This window comes from Rhododendron vialii, chromosome 6a, assembly GCF_030253575.1.
Source record: "Rhododendron vialii isolate Sample 1 chromosome 6a, ASM3025357v1".
Lineage (NCBI taxonomy): Eukaryota > Viridiplantae > Streptophyta > Magnoliopsida > Ericales > Ericaceae > Rhododendron > Rhododendron vialii.
The window spans coordinates 9,429,372-9,456,113 of record NC_080562.1 but is presented as its reverse complement, the minus strand read 5'-3'; the positions used below and the strand labels follow the sequence as shown (position 1 = coordinate 9,456,113).

Here is a 26,742-nt window from a genome sequence, read left to right as displayed (position 1 = left end):
AAACATCACTTGTGATGCGGACAAAAGAAAAAAAACCATCATTTGTGATCATAATGTTGCTAGTGATACACCTGAAAGGGTTGTTTTGGATTGACAGTGACGATTAGTGACTTTTGTCAACCATTTTGTTTGGAGAATTGATTTTTACACTCTCTCTTTTTGGATTTTAGTATTGAAAGTGTATGTATATATTCTTTTGCTAAAAGACAAAAAAGGGAATGTAAAAATCAATCTATCCCTTTGTTTATTATCAGAAATTTCATTTAAGATTGTCCATCGGCTGAAGTTGCTCCAATGGTTTTTTTCTCCTTTATTTGGATTTTCTCCGCTTAACAAGAAAAAAAGAGAGGAGACGAAATTAGGGGTGCACACGGTCTGTATTGGTGCGATTTCTTAAAAATCCAGTAACTGGACCATTTGCAATGGTTTTAGAAAATCGAGAATCAAAACATAACCAATACTATATATGTAGAATCAATCCAGATAACCTAACCAACTGCTTAGTACTATTGTACTCATTCCGTCTTATTTTGTTTGTCTACTTTTTGACTTTTCAATGCCCAAATTATTTGTCCATTTTCAAAAGCTAAAGAAAAATGCTGTATGAAAGTCTTGATTATATATCCCTTAATAAGCTAGGTTTCCTAAATTGGACAAATATGCAATTGGGGCAGAGAGTATTTTCAATTTGGAAATAAGCTCCCAATTTAAAATAAAAAGCCTAAAGGAAAATGCCAACCCCAACCCAACATGCTAACCCCAACCCAACGGTTAGTTGATTATGTGCAAAAGTTCATGATATCGGGGGGAGAGTGTATAGATATTCGTGCAAATGCATTAATATCAATTAAAAAAACACGTTAAATTTTCAAATTTTTAGCATCTGCTTAGCAAAACTCAATGCTAGTAGTTGCTAAAAAACAATGCTGCACACACACAACTTTTGAAACACAATTGCGGACGGTTCATGTGCATTGAATGGTATACATGTCTGGGGTTGTGTTTTAAAGGTAAACATACATGGGTAGACTTTGATTGCGAAAATGGGACCTCCCAAAAATTCCCACTTTTTTTTTTTGCTTTTGCTTTGTTTCTTGGGGCGATGCTGTACCATTTCATAACAATTCTATGTATATTTATCGTTTCACAACAATGTTTGTGGTCGGCAGAAGTGTTCCTAAACTTATTGTTTCACAAACGATCACGTTCGAATGATGAGATGCCTCCGTTTTTGTGGGGAGGCAAAAGAAGAAGTCATACAAAACTACACAAATTAATGAATAGGAAGGCACTACTGACTTTGTCTTTGGAGTCGATCGGAAATTCCTCGCCGTCCGACAACCGGCGTAATATGCTTTCCAATAGGCCACCAAAAAAACCGAACAAAACTGGATGACCAACACGTATCATCAACCAACCCACAAATATCTCTCCCTTTCCCCCTATATAAACCTCCCACTTCTCTTCCGATCATCACACAAAAACTGAATTTCCAGTGGCAATCACATTACAAAGAAAAGGAGGTGAGAGAAAGTTGGAGAGAGAGAGAGATGGGGAGAATTACTAGTGCTTTGTTGCTGCTCGCGGTGGCCGTGTGCTATGCGGTGGCAGTGGTGAGCGGCGAAGGAGAGAGGAGGGAAGAGAGGTTCGTGTTGCGGGACGTGAAGCGGGTGGTGAAGACTGATGCAGGGGAAATGAAGGTGGTGAGGGGCTCTAAAGGGTGTATTTCGGAGTGGCCGAATATTCATGTCGGGTTCGTTACCATGGAGCCCAATTCCCTATTCATCCCTCAGTACCTCGACTCCGACTTGATCCTCTTCATTCGTCGAGGTAATGCTCTCTCTCAGTGAAAATCAGTATCGTTGAATACCAGCCGAATGCGTGGGAGTACGTGGTGTCTACCACTCCACTTCCTCTTAATTTCTCTCTTTTTCTCTCTAGCCACATGTTTATAAAACTTGAAATTTGAAATACTAGAAAAGATATAAATTTTCATTGGAACATTGACTTATTACGAGGTTGGGTTGTAGGGGAAGCAAGGATTGGGTCAATCTACAAGGATGAGCTGACAGAGAGGAGATTGAAGAGCGGAGATGTGTATAGAATTTCAGCTGGTTCGACATTCTATTTGGTTAACACTGCCGATGGCCAACAGCTTGATGTCATTTGTAGCATTGAGAAATCTGATAGCATTGGATGGGGCACATTCCAGGTAAATTAAGCGTCGAAAGCTCGATCACAAAAGTTCTATGAAACGTACCAATTGCATATGACTCGAAACAAACCCAGCCATTTATTCAATATTAATGACTTTATGAAAGTTAATTTTCAACTTGTTACACGATCAAAAAGTAAAAATACGACATCGTTGCAACGATTCGTTGTCTTTATTTTTACAAAATCTTAAAGATTGGCGCGCAAAATATACTTTGGTCCTAAAATTTGTAGCAAAGCGACTTTGCCATTGTTTGGCAGCAAAAGATAGTACAAAATAAACTTGGATTTTACCAAAAATAGAACTGTCAAATTATGAATTTGAAAACCATATGACTCGTATTATGGGCTTGCTCTAGGCTGCTACAGTTGTTTGTGTTTTGGCTTTTGATTATATTTTTTGCAAAATTTAGTGAAATGTTTGCTTCGTCTTAATGATTTTGCAGTCTTTCTTCATCGGCGGAGGCTCATATCCAACATCTGTACTTGCTGGTTTCGAACGCTCAACCCTTTCTACCGCATTAAACGTAAGCAAAATGAAAACACTTAAAACTAACAATACATCATCCCGTCTTTACATTGATAAGTGGAAAACAAAGAAACCTTACTCAAATAGTTCTAATTAATTGCAGGTCTCGGAATCGCAAGTGAGCCGGATCCTGACCGGACAAAGTTCCGGGCCGATCATCTCCTTGTCAAACACAAACTCCAACTTGGACTCGCACCAATCAAGAGTTTGGACCCAGTTCTTGGAAATGAGGCATCACGAAAGAGTGCAATGTCTGATGAGAATGGCAATGCATTCCGAAGAAGAAGAAGTAACCGAGAAAGAGGAGGAACCGATTATGAGGTCGTTCAGGAAGCTTTTGAACTCAGTTTTCGGAAAGGAATTGAGTGGAAATGAAGTAGGAAGAAGCAGCAAGAAGCCCCACTCCTACAACCTCTTCAACAAGAAGCCCGATTTTGAAAACGACTATGGCTCCAGCGTTGCTCTTGACCAGTCCGATTATTCGCCTCTCAGGCACTCCGGTGTTGGCCTCTATTTAGTCAATCTTAATGCGGTAATATTCACTCACTTTTAAGTTATAGTTTAACTTATTCAATCTTAATGTTCTATAACAATTTCACGAAGCTCAAATCATACAATCGGTAGTTTGAGTTTCGTGGAATTGTTATATATATATAGAACACCAATTACTCAATTATACAGATTGTACCTTTGTTGTTAATTGTTACTACATTTGGATAATGACATTAGCTGACTGTCTCTTGGATATAGGGATCGATGATGGCACCACATCTCAACCCGACAGCAACAGAGTACGGCATCGTTTTGAGAGGAAGTGGCACAATCCAGATAGTGTTTCCCAACGGAACCTTAGCCACGAACGCGCAAGTGAGCGAAGGCGATGTGTTCTGGATCCCGCGCTACTTCCCATTCTGCCAGATCGCCTCTGGGTCCGGCCCGTTCGAGTTCTTCGGATTCACCACCTCGGCCGGCATTAACCAGCCCCAGTTCTTGGTGGGCTCCGACTCTGTCCTACAAAGCATGAGGGGGCCCGCTTTCGCAGCCGCCTTCGGGGTGAGCGAAGAGAGGCTCAAGAAAATCGTGAATGCTCAGAGTGAATCTATCATTCTGCCCCCGGGATCTGCTTAATTCGGTGGAGAAAGCGAAGAACAAGAGGGTTTCAGACATGACCGGGAGCTTCGATGATGAGATGGTTATGGGCTTCGGGGGAATTTACTAGGTGGCGGAATCGTAGGACTTGTTTTTTTTTTTTTTTTGGGTAAAATAAGGTAGGAAGATTTTTGTTTTTTTTTTTTTTTTTGGTTTTTTCAATCTTCTTCTTCTTCTTTTCAATTTTTGTTTTGGTTTTGGTTTTGGTTTTTGGGTTTGTTTGTTCATGCCCTTGAGGCTCGAGAGTTGTGAATAAGATGGCGGTTTGCATTTCTTTCTAATTGCATTGCTTTCTTGTTTTGATAATTTTAACTTTTTTGAAGGACAAAATTTTAACTTAACACATTGCTAACTGGTTTTCACTATTTTTTTTTTTTACCAACTCAACAACTTTTTTGCTCACATACCCATCAAAAACTTTTTTACTATCGGAAATAACTTGACATTTTTTCTCAACAACTTATTCACTACCGGAAACACCGAACAACTTTTAATCACAAATAAAAATCTACGAACTTTTTATCACTACCGAAAACACCCCTAACTAATTTCTTTCCGCATGGACTGTTTGCTTCGAAACTCAGAGCACTTTCATTCCATCAAACTAATTCTTGATCTACATAAATATATATACTACTACTACTTCCATCTTTGTGTTTTATGGAGACAAGTGACGAGGTTTGGGATGATTATTTTTTGAACGGCAAAAGAAAATTTTGATTAATCTTTGAAATTGTTTACAAAAATTAAAGGGAACAAGAATTTGACAGCATCATATGTCTTCTTACTTGTAAGTACATATCTAAATGCATATTGGAATCATCGTCACTGCATTTCTTAGCTAATCAACATGGCGGATTGACATAACTAAGTACAATATAATTCATAACAACATCGTTTCAGTTTAAACAAATTAGAAAAAAAGATTAATTTTGTTTTTAGAATAAATATAACTCATGAGAGAAGGTCAAACGCAAACAATTGCCCTTGAGTGATTAAAAAGCAAAAAGTTAAATAATTAGATCAAGCATCTATAGGTGTCGGATTCAGCTGATTTTTAGCGTAGACCCTCAAAAAAAATATTTTACATTTAATGAACGACTCGGATAGTTTATGTGGGACCCATGGTGGGCCACAAAAAAATCTGTGCATAATCTGTGCGCGTATATATAATTTGTGTGTGTAGCAAGATTCATAAAAGAAATGAAGTTATCTTATAGAACGATCTGTGCGAAAATTGAACAATGTATGCCCCACAATGCTATTGCTTTGAAGGAAAATCTCTTCAAGTGGAAATGTTCACGCAGTGCTTTATGTCCCATTCGTCATCTTGAGGTGGAGTCAATCGAGGTACGTGAAAAATGGCCCGAACATCCTTCACTATTAAAAGTATAACAAGGTAAATCACATTCTAGAAACCAAGGGCTGCTACACCATTATACAAGGGGTTCAACGAACCCCCTCGATCCTAAAAAAAAATGGTTTAATTTTAATGGTCTATATATTGTCGGCATTAGATCACTTGTGCGGAGTTAAAATAGATAAAAATTATAAAATCACGCACACAAATACACAAACACTTGTAGTGCGCACCCACCCACAATGTGAGTGTGTTTACGTGTTTTGCTTTCACAATGTGAGCATGGGTTTTAAGTGCTTGCGTGTGTGTAGGTGGGTAACTACAAGTGCTTGTGGATGTGTGGTGATAATAAAGATGTAAACTACATGAAAGTCCATTTAAATTTGGATAACTGAATAATATAGCCTAACAAACTAAACCAAGTTCCCCAATAAATTTTAGAGGGATCTATGTATACAATTTTCTTTTCCGTGTAATATAAGTATCTCACTTAAGTTAGAGTTTTTTTATTCTTTGTCTTGAGCTTTTCGCCATTTACATATTCCATACTTTTGTCATAAAAATCTTGCTGGAAATCCAGTCTTCAAAATGATGAATGTGATGGAGTTGTCTCTTCAAAATCTGGAAACGATAGAAACCATTTGAGTCACGTTAGGAGAACGTTTTTCTAAAGACAGTATTTACCCCCACCAAAAGGTGTGCATCGGGTTACAGTAAATCCGCCTTTAAAATAAATCGAATCGGAACTCTAGATTCTTTCTGTCTGCGTTTGTACAAACAAAGACAGGCAGAATATCTGCTAAGCAAATGTAAAAGAATCAATAAATGATATTCTATTTATGTGGAATAATAGAATATCGGTTTGCCATTATAGGAAGAGAATGTATAGAGAGAAAGAGAGCAATTCAGTATGAAATTTTCCAGTCCATCGAATGACTTTACAAATGACTTATTTATAGACTTATAAGCACCCTTGTGTGAAAGATTGTGTCTCTAGTAAACAACCATAAGAAATGGTCATGTCTATTGAAGACAATTAATGGAAAGAACATGCTTATTAGTAGACACCCTTTAAACAAATAATTAGGAAGGGTTATGCCTTTTGAAGGCACCCCATGACTCACATATCTTCCTAACAATCACATCGTTTTCAAACGAACACACCACAATTTAATGGGTGTTACAATCATTTACAAAAAGTCACAACTCATGTGAAAAGGTGTAACAAACTTTCACAAAAATCTCACTCAGTACTTTTCCAGAAATTCCAAATCAAAATCCAATTTTATTTTGAAAAATCCAACAAATGCCGGAGCCGCCCCTACCCGAAACCCCCTTGTCAACTTCTCAATTTTAATTTGTGTCTAACATACCTTCCTATTTGTACTCTTTTTTTTTTTTTGAATGGATTAAATGTTGAAAGCAATTAAAGATGACCGGTTATTTCTCAACGGCGTATATGCTTTCCAATATGCCACCCAAATCTCCAGGCAAAATTGGATGAATAACACGTATCACCAACCACCCTCAAATCTCTCCCCTTTTATCCCTATATAAACCTCCCACTTCTCCTACCATCATCACACAAACTGAATTCTAGCAGCAATCACTCAACAAAGAGAAGAATAGTACGTATATAGGGAGATCTAGAGAGAGAGAGAGAGAGAGAGAGAGAGAGAGAGAGAGAGAGAGATAATCGCAAGTGTTGCTACTGGTAGTAGCCCTCATGTGCTGTGCAGTGGCAATGGTGAAGGGTTACGATCATCAAGAGGACGGTGAAGGAGGAGAGAGGAGAGACAGGGAGAGGATGTTCCTGTTGCGGGACATGAAGCGGGTTGTGAGGACTGATGCAGGGGAAATAAAGGTGGTGAGGGGCTCTCACGGGTGGATTTCGGACATGGCCAATATTCATGTTGGGTTTGTCACCATGGAGCCCGATTCCCTCTTCGTCCCTCAGTACCTCGACTCCGACCTCATCCTCTTTATCCGCAGAGGTAACAATATTTTATCCCTATCTAGTTAAAACTCGACCTGGTACGTTTGAATGTTGAGAGCAAATCATTTTACGTACACATACCTCTTTGATGGGGACTCAAGTGGAGAGAGTTTTGTTTTTTCAAAATAGCATGATCTACGATAAAATGAGGATAATGTACTGACAAGAATTTGGCTAAACTATCATTTACGGATTACTCCACCATCTATAATTTTTGTATGAGCAATGTTTTTGGAATGCTTTTTTTTTTCTTTGGATATTGATCTATTATATGAGGTTCTTTGCAGCGAAGTTAAGGTTGGATCAATCTATATACAAGGATGAGCTGATTGAGAAGAGATTGAATTGCGGAGATGTGTATAGAATTCCAGCTAGTTATACATTCTATTTGGTTAACACTGTCGATGGCCAACAGCTTCATGTCATTTGTAGCATTGAAAAATCTGACAGCATTGGATGGGGCACTTTCCAGGTACATTAACCCTCGAATTGTTTTGGAAAAATAAAAAAAACCAACAGTTGCCTTGGTACTGCATTTTGTGTGTTTTCTGACGTTGATTTATTTCAACAAAATTTACTGAATTGTTTGTTCTTTTTCTGTGTTTCTACAGTCTTTCTTTATTGGCAGAGGCTCGAATCCAACATCTGTACTTGCTGGTTTCGAAAGCTCAACTCTTTCGACCGCACTTAACGTATGCAATCTATAGATGAAAACTTATAATTCCAATACAGGGACCAGAAAAAAAGAAGAAGAACTTTAATCAATTGCATTTGTAGGTCTCAGAATCACAAGTGAGGCAGATCTTGACCTGGCAAAAATCTGGCCCTTTCATATCATTGTCAAATTCGCACTCGGACTCACACCAATCAAGAGTTTGGACCCAATTCTTGGAAATGAAGCATTATGAAAGAGTGCAATGTTTGAAGAGAATGGCGCAAGTCCACGAAGAAGCAACCGAGTAAGATGAAGAACCCATTTTGTGGAAGCTTTTGAATTCTGTTTTTGGAAACCAAGTGAGTGGAAAAGATGAAGGGAGAAGCAGCAAGCCAGACTCATACAACCTCTTCGACGGGACGCCCGACTTTGAAAACGACTATGGGTCGAGCGTTGTTGTTGATCAGTCCGCTTATTCGCCTCTCCGGCAATCCGGTGTTGGCCTTTATCTTGTCAATCTCACAGCGGTAATGTTTCTCATTTCCGCGCTCTAATGTAAAACTAAGCAAAAAGTTACAATTGATGTTATGAGTTTTGATATATTAATTTATAGGCCAGTATAGTAGTTTAATTTTATGATAATTACAGCATTTTTATCATCAAAATTACCTAACTATTTCTTGTTTTTACGATATGGATCAATGATGGCGCCACATCTCAACCCAACAGCAACAGAGTACGGCATCGTTTTGGGAGGAAGCGGCAGAATCCAAATAGTGTTTCCCAATGGAACCTTAGCCATGAATGCTAAAGTGAACGAAGGCAACGTGTTCTGGATTCCCTGGTACTTTCCATTCTGCCAGATCCCCGTCTCACTCTAGCCCATTCGAGTTCTTCGAGTTCACCACCTCAGCTCGCAGGAACCGTCCCCTGTTCTTGGTGGGGTCCAACTCTGTTCTACAAAGCATGAGGGGGCCTGCTTTCGCAGCTGCCTTTGGGGTGAGCGAAGAGAGACTCAAGAAAATTGTGAATGCTCAGAGTGAATCTACTATTTTGCCCCCGACATCTGCTTCAGGGGTACTGAAATTGGAGAACGAGATCGCTTCGGAGGTGATGGAGAGCTTTGGTGATGAGATGGTTATGGGCTTCGAGGGAATTTACTAGCTAGGTGGTGCAGATGTAGGAATTGGTTTTTTTGGGTTAAAAGGTTAGGTAGAGTTGTTTTTTTTTTCGCTTTCAATTTCGTTTTCTTGTTTCTTTTTTCTTTCAGGTTTGGTTTTTGTTTTGTTCATGCCCTTGAGGAGGCTTGAGAGTTGTTAATAAGACGGCGTTCTGCATTTCCTCCCAATCGCATTGCTTTTTCGTTTGGATAACTTTAACGGCGTTTAATAAGTACGGCATTTTTAAAGGATAAAGATTCCCTCCAAATGTCATTGTCTCTACTCGGATATATACCAAGTAAATGATAAGCCTCAATTGCGTTGAAATATTCAGTTTTCTGACTATAAAGAACTTGGCGTCTAATTGATGGTGAATAATCATGTATTCACCTTGTCTATCTTTTTTCTGATCTAGACTAACTATCGATGAAGTACAACACGTGACCATGTCTTAGGAAGACAAAATAATTCATCTCCGCACACATTGTTTGCTCAAAACTCAAAGCACTTTCTTCCATTAGACCAATTCTCGATTTATCAAAGAATCAATGCGTATTGTATTGGCCAATCATTGTCACCGCATTTCTTATATATCTAAAAAACATGGTGGAAGAATAACATCATCGTTTCAGTTTTATAAAATGAAGAAAAACGATTTCAAACAGGTTTTCCTACTCCTCTTAAATAAGAATCAGTTTTGGTGTGGTTTCGCTTGGCTTTTTGAAGGTTGCTTTGCTACTCCTTTCTGACTGCCACGCAGCCCACCAACCTGCCCCTGCTCACTGCCACGCAGCCCACTGAAGAAGCAAAACCAGCCCACTAACCTACTCCTGCTCACTGCCACGCAGTCCACTGAAGAAGCAAAACCTCAGTTTATGAGATCACTAATACTCCTGCTCACTGCCACGCAGCCCACTAAACAAGCAAAAGAGATCACTAATACTCCTGCTCACTGCCACGCAGCCCAGTTCTCACCGCCACAATTCGATCCACAAAATCAAAAACGAGAAATTAGCCATTACCTCTCACCAACGGGACCGGAACGACCGAAGAAATGGCAAAAATCCAAGAAACAAATGGCGTAAACCCGAATCACCAGCTGCCAAGACCTCTGTCTTTGATTTCTGCATGTTGAGTGTTTGATCTCTGCAGGTTGAGTGTTTGATTTCCCTGTGTAGAGTTATTTGTGGTAGAGTTATTATTTGGCCGGTAGAGTTATTTGGCCATATTCAACCTTTTTGGTCGCTGCCTGTGTTGTTTTCTGATTGCCTAATTTGTCATTTCTGATTCTGAATGCAGGCCAATTTAGGTCATTGTTCTGTTCTTTTTGATTGCTGCATGTGTTCTTTTGTGCATTTGGACCAATTTAGCAACACAAATTCTCGTTGGTCGTTGCCCTGTTCTTTTTGGTTGCTGCATGTGTTGTTTTCTGCATTTGGACTAATTTAGCAACACGAATTTTGCTCCTTATTATAGAGCAGAGGATTATATATTTCAAATTAAGACATAAGGCCCACTAATCTGATCCACAAAATCAAAAACGAGAAATTACCCATTACCTCGCACCTGCATGTTGAGTGTTTGATCTCTGCAGGTTCAGTGTTTGATTTCCCTGTGTAGAGCTATTTGTGCTAGAGTTATTTGGCCATAGTCAAACTTTTTGGTCGTTGCATGTGTTGTTCTCTGCAGGTGGGATGGTTGTTCCTGTTCCATTTCGCCGTTGGGTGCATGTAAAGCATCGGAATCCTCAAACTCTACATGGAGGGTTTTACTGTCTTCTACCTATTCGTGGCCAAAGGGTGATTGCTGCTGTTGGAAGGTATTGACATGGTGGACAGCTGGAGTATAAAGCTTATAGTATGTTTGTGCGTGAATATAGAGATGTATTGGGTTTGGGTGATAATTTGATATGGGCTGTACGTGATGATTTAGTCAAATGGTTGGATGCTCTCGTGCATAATTCATTCGTACGCTATAGCACTCCAGGTATTTCTTTACTTGAATATATTTAATATCTTCATTTTTGGTTGATATAGTCATCGGATTATAGTGTATGCCGATTAGTTGACAGCGGTTTAAATTTCTATTGGTTTTGATTTTAATGGTCTTTTGTATTTTGTATTTTGTAGATGTTGACCGATGCTGGTATATTAAGCGTATCTCACAACTCCTTGTGTTTGCTCCTACCATGGTTTGTCCATTTAATTGATGATTATGATTACTTCAATTGCTATTCTGTGATTTATATGTTAGTATTCCTATATTGTTAATTACTGAAAATATACTTCTCCATCTTGCATAGCTGCTACCCCAAAGTTTATGGAGTTCTTTCGAAGGGATTGCTAGAAGCACTTGGATTTTGTTAAGACATGGGTCTAAGGCTTGGCCTATTCAAGTTGTGGATACTGTGATGCGGAATGGTTGGCATGAGTTTCGTACAACCCATGGCATCGCATCTAACTATAAGCTTATTTTAATGTGTGAACGGAAGTGGGTGTTCAATGTGATAATCCTTGATGAAAATGATATTGAAGTGTCATATAACTGGACAATGTTAGTAAATGAACATTGGCGTGAATTCCACTCTGTTCAAGGTAACTTATCTGAAAAATACCAGAATCTTCTAAAGCTCATTATCATTATTTTTTAAAAAGTATCTAGCTATGATTTATTAGTTTGTTCAACTTACAATTAATAGTAGCATTGATAACTTTAGGTAATCTCATAACTGCTTGTTCACCGTCAACAATCCTACGTAATTTACCGCTCATAAAGTCAGGTTATTGCTGCATCCCAGAAGTGAATTATCTGCAGGTATCGTTGAGCTTGCTCAGTTTTCTATAGTTATGGGCCAGTTTTATTTGATGTACTATCAGCTTCCTAACTTTACAAAATCTATTTATGATGCAGGAATTCCAAACGAGGCTTGAACCTGTGCTTGAAGACCTAAACTTGCAGAGTATTTCAGTTCGGATGGGAAATAGAACTTGGAGGATATCTATTGATAGTGGATATCTGAATGCTGCTATGTTCAATCTTTTCTTGAATGCTTTGCAACTTCAGCTCTATGATTATCTCTTCATCACTATGCTGCCAAACCTTGAGGTTAGAGTTGTCGTTCTTGATACTGGAAACGATAGGGAAAGGATTTATGATTGGCTTTAGCTTCAAGTTAATGTCTGGTCGTTTTGGGATATTATGAAGACACAGCTGAAGAATGTCAGCACCAGTACGTGTTTTTGGGCAGATCAAGTACTGATGGTTTTCAGATTACAGTTGTCATCCTCGATGGTGGAAATGGTAGCGCAAGGATCTACGACTCAGTTTAGTTAAAAGTTTATGTTTGGTGGTTTTTGGATATTATCAAAAGATGGATGAACAATCTGTGTCCATGACTATGCCTTTTTTTGGGGACATCTACCACTGCTGGTTACCTTGTGTGCTTCTGTTTGGACTTGAATTTGTAATAGCAAATTGCTACTAGCAGCTTCTGATACATTGCCTCAGCTATGTATTTCGTTTTCTTGTGTAATTAGCTAGCAATATGACAATTTAAGTTGCTTTGTGTGGATGAACTCTACTGTTTTCGTACAAGTGTATTAATATATGTCCACTTTTGGGATTATATACTGCTTGTGGATTTAGCTAAGCTAATTGTATGTTTTCTATGGAAAGTGGTACTGATCTCGTACAAATTTGGCAACTCCACAAAGAAAATTCTATTTGTCCTTATCATTACAGATTGAGCCAGTCTTAGATTAGGATAGTATGAGAAATTAGCTAAGCTAATTGTATGTTTTCTATGGAAAGTGGTACTGATCTCATAAAAATTTGGCAACTCGACAAAGAAAATTTTATTTGTCCTTATCATTATAGATTGAGCCAGTCTTAGATTAGGATAGTATGATTTCTCACCTCTGCAGTATTGAATTTATTGTGAAAATATGGTAAGCATCCTTTAGTAATTACAAAGTCGTACTAATCAATGAATGCTTGATCAAAGACCTTACTCTATCCCACTGGTTTTTAGTAAGAACCAGTTTTGATATAGAACTCTCTACTAGATTGTATTGTTTTTCTGGAAAGAAGATTAATTTAACCCTCTTCTCTTCTCTCTGGAGAATAAAAAGCAGCTTTATACTAGGAAAAAAAAAAACGGAGGAAAAAAAACACATTCTTAAAGACAGAATATATCTTGATGTCTCCATAAGACAAGAGTCAAGTATTCATCCATTTTTTACCCCTGCCTACTGACTAATACCACTTTTCTACTCTACCAGTTGTCCCTTTCTTACTCTACCTGCACTATCCATTTCTTACTTACACTTCTTAATCGTTGCCACGTTTTTAACCTTTTAGTTAATGCTATGATTTTCCACTCCACCACTTCATCTTTTTACCTGACAGAGACAAAACAGTGTATCTCTGGATTACATCTCTAACCCCACTCCTTTACTCCAACTTAACCATGGATTTTGTGCTTATACTCTTACCCTTTGCCACGTGCCCCTCTTACTACATACACTGCTTCTTTCAAAAGCTTTCTTCTACTTCTTTACCTTTGCAATTGTTCTCCCTTTTTCACAAAAAAACAATTTCTCTGAAACATCCAATTTGTCATGCAACTCACACAAGTTTTGTGCTTATACTCTTACCCATTGCCACGTGCTCCTCTTACTACATACACTGCCTCTTTCAATAGCTTCTTCTACTTCTTTACCTTTACAATTGTTCTCCCTTTTCCACAAAAAAATAATTTCTCTGAAACATCCAATTTGTCATGCAACTCATAGAAGAAAGCTTCCACTTTGATCTGCTGCTAATCCAGTTCTTTCCTAATCCAGTTCGTTCTCACTAATTTCCAGTGCTTCCCATTTGCTGGTACACGTATTCTCTCCTTCATCTCTTTTTCTTACCTGAACTATTTTGTCAAATTACCATGCATGTCAGTTTATGACTGTCATTAAATGCTTTTCCTATACCAAAAAGCCTTGGATTATATCTTTTTACACTTTAGAATAGAATAGTAATAATGTAATAATTACCTCGCAAGTTGGTCTGTTCTTCTTCAAACATCTGGCTTGACTTTTTTTTTTTGTCCGGTGATCTAATTGAAAATTTTGCTCTCCATATCCCTTTTACTAATAAAGTAAAGTTGATTCTTATTCTATCCACTCAGATCAAGCATGCATGTTCATAACTATTTTGCTTATATATCTATATGGACATAAGAACAATAGGCTATGCTTAAAATGCAAAAAACATTACTCTGACAGAGTTCTTAATATGTTCTTAGCAACCAAAGAACAATGTCTCAGAACAAACGTGTAAGAAAACCATATTGTGACTTATCACAAGAAGAAAAAAATAGGATAAATGCACGGAGGAGAACTTTGTATGCAGAAAGGAGATCGCAACGAGAAAATACACTTCTACCGGTTCAGATACGAGAACAAGTTAGTGCAGAAGAAAATGTTGAATCAAGCTTAGCCAATAGCTATATCCAAGATAATGCTTCTAATGAGCTGGAAAGGCTTGATGAGGATAATACTCCTATAGATTTGGTATCAGCAGGATCAACTTCAAGACTTCATGATCAACGTATGATATACAATTACTTTACATACTTTTTGAAGATTCATTTATAAAGTGCAATTGATAATAGCTGAAATTATAGTATATCTATTACAGTACATACTTGCATCCCTGTACAAATTTCATGACAACAAAGTATACCAGCAGAAGCATTCAAATTACCACATATACAAGATTGTCAACATTGTGGTGCCAGAAGATTCCCTTATGAAACACCAAAATTCTGCTGCTCTGGAGGAGAAGTTTCTCTTTATCCAATTGTTATTCCTCCAAACCTTCAGCAGTTATATTCAGGTTCAGGGCCAGATTCAATGCATTTTCTGCAATACATAAAACCATACAATGAGATTTTGGCGTTTACATCAATGGGAGCGCATCTTGATCCAGCATTTGCAAAGCGAGTTAATGGAGTCTACACTTTCCGAGCACAAGGACAAATCTATCATTTCATTGATAGTCTTTATCCTTCAGGACAAATGCCATCATATTTGCAACTATATTTTTACGATACAGAAAAGGAAGCTGAACTCAGAAGAGGTCATAAAGATAAATTGCAGCCCGAGATTATTTCAAGTTTGATCCATCTGTTAGAGGGAAATCCATATTCTCAGTTTTTCCGTGGTCTTACTCATTTACCAAATATTAATGAATGTCAAATAGTATTGAAAGCTGATCCTAAAGTTCCAGATTACACTGTTTTGCCACCAACTGTGCCACAAGTCGCAGCTATCTGGTTAGAGAATGAAGAGGCTCCAGAATTACAAGAGCGTGATATAATTGTTCACAAACATGATGGGCATAGCCAAACAATCAGTTATTATTTTGGCTGTTATGATCCTCTTCAGTATCCATTGTTGTTTCCATTGGGCGAACCAGGATGGCATCAAGGAATTAAGAAAATTAAAAGAACAAGTACTTCAAGGTCGTCTTTGGCACAAAGCAGTATCTTAGCAAAGCACTCATCCACAGCAGAAGAACTAATCAGCAATGAAACAACAGGTAAATCTTCCTACTTCTTATATACATTGTATTAACCATGTGATTACAAGAGTAAATATATTGACCTTATGCAAAACCTAAAATCTTCTTACCTGTTCAGTGCGTCAGGAAAATGCAAAGAAAGCTAACATGGTTTCAGCTCGAGAGTTCTACGCATATCGACTACAGATCAGGAAAAATACAAACGCAATATTATTAGAATCCGCGCGGCTTCTGCAACAATTCACAGTTGATATGTATGTTAAGATTGAGACTTCAAGGTTAGACTACTTCAGAAATCGACAAGAAGAGATCAGAGCTGATTTATACCAAGGAATCGTTGATAGCATTGCACATGGTGAAGCTGATCCTTCTAAGATTGGCAAACGAATTGTTCTTCCAGGTACTTTCATAGGAGGACCAAGGGACATGCGGAAGCGATACTTGAATGCCATGACCTTAGTGGAAAGGTATGGAAAACCTGATCTTTTCCTCACAATGACATGTAATCCAAATTGGCGAGAAATAAGAGATCAAATGAAACCACATGAAGAGGCTCAGAACCGACCTGATTTGGTCTCCAGAGTTTTCAGAAGCAAACTTGAACATTTGCAGAAAGAAATAGTAAGAAACCAACTCTTTGGTCCAATAGCTGCATATACATTTGTGGTTGAATTTCAAAAAAGAGGCCTGCCGCATGTACATATGTTGATGATACTCAAAAAACCATTCAAGCTTGACACAATTCAGAAAATTGATGCATCCATTTCAGCTGAAATACCAGACAAGAAAAAGTATCCATATTTATATGCAATGGTCCTAAAGCATATGATGCATGGACCATGTGGAGAACTAGATCTAACAAGAGCATGTATGCAAAATGGCAAGTGTAAGAATCATTATCCAAGAAGCTATTGTTCAGAAACTTCTATAGATGCAGATGGTTATCCAATATATAGAAGACGTTCAACTGGTGAAGTAGTGCAGATTCGTGGTCAAATGCTTGATAACAGATGGGTAGTCCCGTATAATCCATATTTGTTAGCTATGTTTGATTGTCATATTAACATTGAAGTTTGCTCTACTGTTAAAGCAGTCAAATATCTTTACAAATATATATACAAGGGACATGATAAGATCATCTACCGCTTAGTAACATCAAAATTCCCTCAAGATGTTGATGAGATCCAGCAATTTCAAGCAGCAAGATGGATATCACCCCCAGAGGCAGTGTGGCGAATATATCGATTCTCTCTGCACGAAATCCGACCTGCTGTAATTACTTTACAGTTGCACTTGGAAGGTTGCCAGTTAATACCATTAAAGAAGGATACAAATCTGCATACTATAGTCAATAATGACTTCCTATCAAGAACAATGCTCACACAATTTTTCTGGATGAATGCTCACAATGAAAAAGCAAAGTCTTTGCAGTTGCTCTACACAAACTTCCCAGAGCACTTCGTATGGACTGCTTCATCAAGAACATGGACAGAGCGAAAACAGCAAGAAGTCATTGGCCGAATTGTGACAGCCAATCCAAGCGAAGGTGAAAGATATTATCTGCGATTATTGCTCACTCACATTCCAGCGCCTACCTCCTATGCACATCTTAGAACAGCCAGTGGTATCACCTTCAATTCATATAGAGAAGCAGCTATTAGCCATGGTTTATTACAAGATGATAACACCAATGAAAAGTGTATGCAAGAGGCATGCCTATATCGAATGCCACTATCACTAAGACAACTATTCTGCACTATCCTTGTTTATTGTGCTCCAATCAATCCATTAGAGCTATTTTACAAATTTGAAGATGATATGACTGAAGATTATATCTCCATGCAAAAGTTCACAAGAGATGCTGCACGCCAAGTTCTACTCCAAGCATTAAATGCAGAGCTTGAATCTATGGGCAAAAATCTGCGCGATTTCCAATTATCACATCTTCTTACTTCTGATTCAACCACAAGAGTAATACCAAAAGAAGTACAGGATGAAATGAATCTTTTGATATCAGAAGATGATCTAAGAAGCCCAGCTCTATTGAATGCCGAACAAGCAATAGCTTATGATGAAATTCTTGATGCTGTTCTAAATCGAAAAGCCAAAAGCTTCTTTATTGATGGACCTGGAGGTACTGGCAAAACATTTCTTTATCGAGCTTTACTCGCACAAGTTCGTTCACAGCATCTAATTGCACTAGCAACAGCCAGCTCTGGTGTTGCAGCATCGATTCTACCTAATGGAAGAACAGCTCATTCTCGATTCAAAATTCCAATAAATGCTGATGGCAAACTCTGCTGTAGCATTTCAAAGCAATCTGGCTTGGCTACTCTTATTAAACAAGCCATCCTTATCATTTGGGATGAGGCATCAATGGCAAAGAAAGAAACAATTGAAGCTTTGGATTACCTCCTACGTGATCTTACAGAAAATGATATATTATTTGGAGGAAAAGTTGTCGTCCTAGGAGGTGATTTTCGGCAGGTATTGCCTATCATACCGAAAGGAACAAAGATTGATTGCATCAATGCAAGCTTAGTCAGATCATACATATGGCAATCACTCATCAAATTCAAACTGAAGGAGAATATGCGTGCAAAGACTGATCCAGCATTCAGTAGATACATTCTCCAAGTTGGAAATGGTTTGGCAGAGGAAAATGAGGCAGGAGAAATCAAATTACCATCATCTTTGATCCTAGAACCAAACACACAAATACCACCTATAGAACAGCTAATCCAATTTGTCTTCCCCTCCTTTGATCTTCATAGATTAGATCCACTTTCTTTAACCAACTCTGCCATCCTCACACCTAAGAACCAAGCAGTCGATGAAATCAATGAGCTTATGATTGAAAAATTCCCAGGGAAAGAGCACACATACTTAAGTTTTGATGAGACATCTGATCCTACTCAACAAGGCCTCTACATCGATTTCCTAAATTCCGTAACACCTCAAGGAATGCCATCTCACCGTTTGAATCTCAAAAAGAACAGCCCAATTCTTCTGCTTAGAAACATAAATCCATCCCAAGGATTATGTAATGGCACGAGATTGATATGCAAAGAATTTAGGAGGCATTTGATTATTGCTCAAATAGCTGTAGGCGAAAGAAAATGAGCTACAGTTTTCATTCCAAGAATCCCTCTACAGCCAAATGATCCCCAACATTACCCAGTGCAGTTCACACGTCGTCAATTTCCTATCAGAGCATGTTTCGCCATGACAATAAACAAAGCCCAGGGTCAGACTTTATCTACCGTTGGCATTTATCTCCCTGAACCAGTCTTCGCGCATGGTCAACTGTATGTCGCTTTGTCACGAGCAACAACAGCAGCCAAGATACGAGTGCATCTCAACCAATCAGAAAATCCCATGTTATCGTCCAACTGCACTAAGAATATCGTATACAAAGAGCTGCTGGAAGAAGCTAACTGTTTATAATTCAGCCAAATAAATTATAATAGAATGCATAGCTAGATAAACAATCGAAGGAACAAGAAGGTATATCACATTGCATTTGTTCATAGATGCATTCAAATACACACTGATTATCTGTTACTATCAATCGTTGTATATGAACATACTGAGTTTTCCATTAAGAGTCATCATGAACACCATTCACTTCTCCTGAATCCTAATGCTACTCATTTCTAACCTTATTATTTGCTCTATCCATTTGAATCCATCTTAATTTCATAGGTCCAGATGGCTCCAAACATCATAGCATTGACAGATATTACCCTGACAAGCAGAAACTTCACAATTCAAGCTATGGTGGTTGAAAAAAACATCCCAAGAATGTCAAGCAGTAGCACTTCCCTATATCAGAGGATCATGTTGCAAGACAAAGAGGTAATAATCATGAGAGCTTAATGATCAACCTTTCCATACATAATCCAAGCAACAGTCTTTCAATGATCGATCTTTCAACAGGAAAACAGAATGCAAGCAACAGTCTTTGGATACAACATCAAAATTTTCGAAAGTTCACTGAAGCTATACCATACATATTCCATAACAAATCCTACTGTTAGCCCAACTCCAGAAATGTTCCGCTTTCTGGAAAACAAGAACCAATTGGGAATCAACGCACGCACACCAGTTGAGGAAATAGAGATCGATGGACTGACAATGAGAACAATGAAATACAACTTTACTCCAATCACCAGTCTCCAACAAATCAAAGAAGCTAATCCAAGATTGGGTAAGCCTCCATACTAACAAATTTACATTAATTATAAACTATTCATATGTCCACTCTATTGCAGATGTATTATTTGTAATTCTGAATGTTGGGCCACGCAAGTTTATAAACAATTCATATGTCGTCGATGTTCGCATAACTGATCAAAGGTAAACGCTATTAAAAAACTCTAATCCTAACTAATACCTATGCAACTAATGTAATTATGTTGCGAATACTACTGACAATATTACTATCAAATCTTTGTAGCCTACAACCTTCAATTCTGTCACTCTGGGACCAATTCTCAGAATATGAAGCCCATGGAATGGCAAATTTACCAGGCTCTTTCCCAGTGGCAATTGGCCTGCGCTTGAAAACTTCAAAATACTATGGTACTCTACTCTTTACTCACAACATTTGATATCACAATTACCACATTAATGCTCACAGAATTATGCAAGTACAGGTCGCACACTTGCCACACGAAACTCATCGAGTTTCATCTTTGACGCAGTACTGCCAGAGGCAACCGCACTACAATCATGGTAACTACTATATTGTCTAAACAGTAAAAGACCTATCAGAACATTATTCTCTCAGTTTATACAATACTAACTGTATACTCTTTGACTTATGTCCACCTAATGCAGGGCTATAACAAATACAGCAAAACTCAGAGAACTAGCGACAACAGATGTAGAACACCTTCTGATACCAAAAGGACCAGAAGATCTGGAAGATGATACCATCAAAATTGCTAACCTCCCCATATCAGTGGATAAGGTACTACAAATAGTAAAATTTAAAACCACTACACTTAGTTTTAACATCAAACATAACTATTACTGATTTTCCTGGTCCTCGTATGCAGACACAATACCTGAATGTCCAAGGCATAGCAAGGGTTACTGATTTTTCGCAAAACTTTTATTACCTAGCTTGCTCAAAGTGCAAAAAAGCAACAAATGCATATGGAAATGGAGACTTTTGGTGCAACTACTGTGCCGAAAAAGTACCAGCTCTGACAAAGTAAAAAACCTTTCTTATACCTCCATTAATTTTCTCATCTATAGCAACAAAACCGAAGAAAATTCTCTTAATTTGCAGGCTCAAGTTCAACATCCACATCACAGATCCAACTGGAACAATTGTAGCAACAGTTTTTTCAGAAGTTGCATCAGAATTCTACGACATTACAGCAGCAGATACCATTGATGTAAGAAACACATAATTGATTGATACAAAATAAACTCAACTACTTAGCATTTAGAAACTATTTAACTACTAGCCAAATGCAGGGCCAACTTGCTCTTCCGGTGCTGCACATGCTGGCTGAACCTAAGGAATGCATCATCACATTGAAAGCCAGTATGCACAACTATGCCGGAATCAATCAATTGAAATTCACTGTCCACAGCATGTCTGTTGACAACAGCATAGAAATGGCAAACCGTTCAGAAGCACTGCTCGCTTTACCACCAAACACTCCAAATAAAAGAAGCAAAAAAGGACACAACGACTCGAGCACCTCGACCTCCAGCCCAACAATTGACACCACAGCAGAAACCAACCTAGCAAAGTCCTCCCTATCAACTGAAGAAACTCCAGCTAGCCCCAGCAAAAACAAATAATCATCCTTAACCAACTCCAACTTTTCAGAAGCTTTTCGCATGAACAAATCAAAGATCAACAACTTTTGCTGTATCAGACTACAATGAACTCTACCTTTTGCTTGGTCTGACCCTTTACCAGTTGTATATATTAGTACTTAACTAAAATCATCCAACTAGCTTCACGCCTTTTGTTAAATGCAAGAATTTATCGTAGACCATAACTTCTCCAATTAGCTACTTGTTCTTCTTATGCCATTAACTTGTTGCTTGCTCTGTCTTCTACTTCCTCTACTAGCTGCTATATTGCACAATCTGCTTAGCCTACTATTCTACTTCCTCTACTAGCTGCTATATTGCACAATCTGCTTAGCCTGCTATTACTACTATTGGCTTGAAGAAACCTTACTGTTCTACTCTCTGGTTTCACACAAATGTCACCAAATACACTTTTATTATTTAACTTGGTTGTTCAAACAGACTACTTACTAAAGATCATCTTAGGACTTGCCAAATTGCTATTCTTGCCTCCTATTTCTTATGCGATCACAATGATCACACTCATTCTCATCTCTTCTTTGAATACACTTTTTCTTGACCTGTTCGGGCTCATATGTTAAGAAGGAATTTAATTCAGATATGTCCTGGTGACTGCCACTTTCGAAATCACTGACCTTGCCTCCATATCAAAGGTAAAACTTTTAGATCCTCTCTGTTCAAACTTGATTTCGTTGCTGCAATTTACCACTTTTCATTAGAATGAAACTTCACAAATCACAAGCTATTACACTGCCATTTTTCCTCCACCTAACCTAACATTCTACATACCAAGCTGTTGAATTAAAAAGCTTGTTACAATCTAATTTTTTGAGCCCTTTTGTAACCATTAATCAAACCAGCCCTAAGCTGCCTTTCATATACTTGACCAAATTTATCCATATAACCTTCACTATCATCAACAAAATCCACAATTTCAAGGAAAATCCTAACCCATCTGCACAACGGGCATGAATAACGTGCTTTGCACGTTAGCACGCACCTAGTTTGAGAATAAAAACCTCATGAGAGAAGGTCAAACTACTGCAGTACCTGAGTGATTCATTCTAATTAGATTGTTTAATTAGAAGAAACACGAGCAGTATTACCACTACAATTTTAAATACAATTTTGTACACAACTGTATTTGGAACCGTTCCCGAGACGGGCGCAAAAATCATCTGTACACGGCTACTGTACAACTTTTGTTGTACCTCAATCTTTACTGTTTTGTACTCCCTCTGTCCTGGTTTGTTTGTCTCCTTTTTGACTTTTTGAGAGCGTTTGACCTCTCAAAGAATTGGCTATAATTTTCAATTCGTAATGTTTTTAATATGCAATATGAATTTTGTTTGATAGATCTCAATTAGTTTTATTATACAAAATCTTCAAAAAAAAAACATTATAAAATGCAAGATATAAGTATATTTTTGAAAGACACGTATTTCGACAATAGAACAAACAAATTGGGACGGAGGGAGTATATTACTAGTATTTATTACCGTGTTATGTATTTTCAGTAACTTGAACTTTGCAAATGCTTTGTCATTGTGTGGTCTTGAACACAAATAAATTTACTTTGCTCTGTGAAATTTGCTGTCAATTAATATTTCCCCAAGGCTATGCTTGTTTGGACGTAAATTTTTTTTATACCTATTTTCCTGTATTTGGTTGTATAAAAAATAAGAAAAATATTTTTCATTAATTTGATAAAAATGACTTACCCTTAAATCTTCTGTAAGTTATTTTCCGAAATGAACTCACTGCCATTTTGTAACGACCCAGATTTTTGGTAAATAAAAATTTCGTTAAATATTTAAATTTTATTTTAATTACTTGGATTTACTACTAAAAATTTATTTTTAATTTTTATAATCCGTCATAATTAGATTTGAGACTTATAAAATTATATCTTTCACGCCGAGCAATCTAGTCATTTTCTAAAAACAAGTATGTTTATAAAAGCACTTGTATATTTCCTAACGAGTTAGATAAAATCTTTAAATTATATTTCTTGGCTAGAAATCCTACTTGGCTAGTAGAGTTAATTTCCAACCGACTAGTTAGACAAACCAAACTACCTTTTCTCCTAGTTACATTACCCTAACCCTAATTGGACCTTTTTGACCGTCTTGGAGCCTTTTGAACCTCCGAACCCTAATTGAACCCTTAGACTTTTAGGGGTAATCATTATACCCCATGACAAGTCATTTCAAACCCTAATTATTACTAATATTCCTTTACCCCTTGGTCCATATTTGTTAGGGGAATTTTTGTCCCTTGGTTAATCGACCTTTGACTTGCCAATAAGCATGACAAGACAAGTCATACTTGGAATCTCATCATTTTGCTTCCAAAAGAAGCAAGACTAGCCTTGCCATGCATGCACACCTATGTTCTAGCCTTAAGCCTAACTATCTTAGGTTTTACTTTCCTAGATTAATATATACATGTACTTATATACCTATATATGTCTATACATAGAACAAGAGAGAGAGAGAGAGAGAGAGAGAGAGAGAGAGAGAGAGAGGCCGAGAGTGAGAGAGTGAGATGGAGTGTGTGCTTGTGTTTTGATTACTTACACAAGCAACCTTTATAGCCTTAAGCCTATTTTTTACTACATGCCAACCCATTCTAGTCTTCCTAAGTACAATGATTTTGTGCTTTCTTGCAAGCAACCTCCCCATAGACTTGACAAGTCAAAAACCCTTCACGATGGCCTAAGATTTGGCCTATATTGGAAAAGACAAGTCATGGAAGACTTGGCATGCTTTCAAGCTTGATTGGACATGACAATGGAGCAAAATCCATGGGAGAAAGGAGAGAAGGGGGGGCCGGCCATAAAGGAGGGAGGAGGAGCTCAAGTGTTGGCTATAAATAGCACCCCATGCCTTCCATTCAACTCACACCATCACTTCTTGCTCTCACTTCTCTCTAGAAACCATTTCTGTTTTTCCAGGCAGCCTACTGCCCTTTGAAAATCTCCATTTTTCTCCTGCTCAAAGTAGTTTTTAGAACCAACTCCCTTCGGAAAAGTTGTAGAGCACTTCGAAACCTTCAAGTTAGACCCAAGAACCATCCAAATCGGTGAAGAAATGACAAAGATATTGGCATCCGAAGTTCAATAAAAATCTCGGATTCCTATTTCCAGACAGCATACTGTCTTCTCCTTTCTCACCATTTTTCTCCTGCCTAAAATAGTTTCTAGGATCAACTTCCTTCATGAAAGTCGTAGAGCACTTCAAGAGCTTCAACTTCGACCCAAGAACGATCGTATTCGGCCAAATATTGACCAAGTTACTGCCATCCAAAGTTCGGTCCAGATTTGCAAGTTTCACCACCCGTAGAAAATCTTCCAACTAGCTTATTCGGCCCCGACTAAGTTTCGGATCAAGGTAGATTTTCTCTACTCACTTCCCTAAGTATACGTAGAACCCTAGTCCAATAACTCTACGTATAGTATAGAATCTACGTTAGAAAGTAGCATGTTCTTGATTCAAAGTATCAATATCGTAGATAAGATTATCTATTGTTTGGTTTCAAGTAAATAAGTTTATCGTTTAAAATGCATGATTGTCAATAAGTTTATCTCACTAATGGAGGTATGAACATGTTGGATAAATGACTTTGTCTTAAATAAACATATGTTGTATTGAATTTCTCAAAAAGTAAGATATAACGATTTTCGAAAGATAAGATTTTAACGCTTGATTTGAAGTATTCATATTTTGATCTTTTCAAGCATGCTTAGCAATATAGAATTGGATGATCTTGTTAGATTACAATGAATGATTTATGGTTGCGTATGTGAAAAGTCCTACCGCGGAGTTTATGCATGAGAACGAGACACGGAAATCGAGAAAATAGAAACATGACACCTAGGGTGTGGTTAATAAGAAAAATGTGTTTCGAAGGAGGAAATATTTTTGAAACTACATAATGACCGATTTTGATGGCATTATGTGAGATGTGTGTGTGAATGTGTGCCAATGGGAACCCGAGACGGCGGAACCATTGTGAGGATACTCGGAAACCCGGAACGGCGGAACCGAGGTTGGGTGTGTGGCTTGGTTATCCGCGGAGAGGAGCCAATGCAAATGTGTGCCAATGGGAACCCGGTGCGGCGGAACCATTGTGAGGATACTCGGGAACCCGGAACGGCGGAACCGAGGTTGGGTGTGTTAAAAACGGATTTTGAAAATGTTGATTTGGTGATGAAAAGTGAAAATGGAGACACGGTCTACGATGAGTTGCGTAGGAGAAACACAGAAAAACATGGACACCAACGATACTTGAATAGTGAATATGGATGTGTGATTGTTACTATTCGTCGTATATGATTTACTGTTTGTAAGTTATGAGTTAGTGGGTAGGGTTTACTCTATTGAGCTTTTGTAAGCTCACGGTGTTACCTTTGGTGACCCTGACATATTATATTGGTGGCGACGCCGGTATAATGTGTCAGACCTCATAGATGAACAGGGTGAACATTATACCTTGGAAGCTTTCGGAGCCGAGGAGCTGGCCAGAATGGAAGAAGAGGCGGAGCAGTAGATAGGAACCCTAGTCTACCCTCTTTTTGTTTAATAAAGTACTCTTGGGAGAATTATGTTGTAATATTGAGCTAAACTCTATTTAGTTTTTCAATGAAATTGCCTATTTAACGTACCCAAAATTCGGGGCGTTACACATTTACTGCAATTCTCACTGTTCAGTTTCCTCGATCGTCAGTCCCAACCCACGTTCAATTCTCTCTCTCTCTCTCTCTCTCTCTCTCTCTCTCTCTCTCTACACTATTTTATTGATTTCTAGAAAAAAAAATTAATGTGTCAACCAAACACCGAAAAATAAAAGTTTAAAGTTTGTTTTTTTTAAAAATATTTTACACGCAAAACATTTTATATTGTAAGACATATTACATCGAAACAAACGGAGCCTAAGAGTGTTTTAGTTATCAACACATAAATAAATTAAGTCATCTTATACTTTGCACTGTAAAGAAAATTAAACAATGTATACAATGGGGCAATTTTGGTCGAAAATAAATTATTTCTCTTAATTTTCCTCGAAATTAAATTCCATCCTGGCACAATTGGGTCATTTCTTATATCCCTAGACAAGCCAATTCCCTTGGCCTTGCTCATGACTAGACTTTCTGTGGATCCCAGCTTCCTCTGCGTACGTTGTTGGTCGAAGGTTCTGAAGGCGGAGTAAAAGGATCTGGACCATATCCAAGTTGGGGATGATTGCTTTGTGTTGCTTCTT

At 37.9% G+C, this 26,742-nt stretch overlaps 4 protein-coding genes across 6 annotated transcripts; all 4 read left to right on the top strand.

Annotated features, from left to right (window-relative positions):
• The first annotated feature begins 1,506 nt into the window (after window positions 1-1,506).
• LOC131329888 (vicilin-like seed storage protein At2g28490) lies at window positions 1,507-4,035 on the top strand. The gene is made up of 5 exons (XM_058363305.1): window positions 1,507-1,830; window positions 2,031-2,212; window positions 2,661-2,741; window positions 2,847-3,275; window positions 3,494-4,035. The coding sequence occupies exons 1-5, from the start codon at window positions 1,551-1,553 to the stop codon at window positions 3,869-3,871; spliced, it is 1,350 nt and encodes a 449-aa protein (XP_058219288.1). The 5' UTR covers window positions 1,507-1,550; the 3' UTR covers window positions 3,872-4,035.
• A 2,926-nt stretch (window positions 4,036-6,961) lies between these two features.
• LOC131329889 (vicilin-like seed storage protein At2g28490) lies at window positions 6,962-7,290 on the top strand. The gene has a single exon (XM_058363307.1). The coding sequence runs from the start codon at window positions 6,979-6,981 to the stop codon at window positions 7,273-7,275; it is 297 nt and encodes a 98-aa protein (XP_058219290.1). The 5' UTR covers window positions 6,962-6,978; the 3' UTR covers window positions 7,276-7,290.
• A 3,466-nt stretch (window positions 7,291-10,756) lies between these two features.
• Window positions 10,757-12,392, top strand: LOC131328367 (uncharacterized). Its single transcript, XM_058361316.1, has 6 exons — window positions 10,757-11,049; window positions 11,193-11,254; window positions 11,366-11,657; window positions 11,780-11,877; window positions 11,974-12,168; window positions 12,333-12,392. Exons 1-6 carry the CDS (start codon window positions 10,923-10,925, stop codon window positions 12,390-12,392), a joined length of 834 nt encoding a protein of 277 aa, XP_058217299.1. The 5' UTR covers window positions 10,757-10,922.
• Window positions 12,393-14,703: 2,311 nt separating this feature from the next.
• Window positions 14,704-20,848, top strand: LOC131329885 (uncharacterized). Of its 3 annotated transcripts, XR_009200877.1 has the most exons (7): window positions 14,704-15,657; window positions 15,758-17,773; window positions 19,345-19,497; window positions 19,579-20,223; window positions 20,298-20,376; window positions 20,482-20,614; window positions 20,703-20,848. XR_009200877.1 is itself a non-coding variant. In XM_058363302.1 (2 exons), exons 1-2 carry the CDS (start codon window positions 14,970-14,972, stop codon window positions 18,760-18,762), a joined length of 3,693 nt encoding a protein of 1,230 aa, XP_058219285.1. In that variant the 5' UTR covers window positions 14,704-14,969; the 3' UTR covers window positions 18,763-19,484. The 3 variants fall into 3 exon arrangements, 1 of the variants encoding a protein (XP_058219285.1); XR_009200876.1 differs by having other exon boundaries at window positions 19,579-20,376; XM_058363302.1 differs by lacking the exons at window positions 19,579-20,223; window positions 20,298-20,376; window positions 20,482-20,614; window positions 20,703-20,848 and having other exon boundaries at window positions 15,758-19,484.
• The last annotated feature ends 5,894 nt before the right edge of the window (window positions 20,849-26,742 follow it).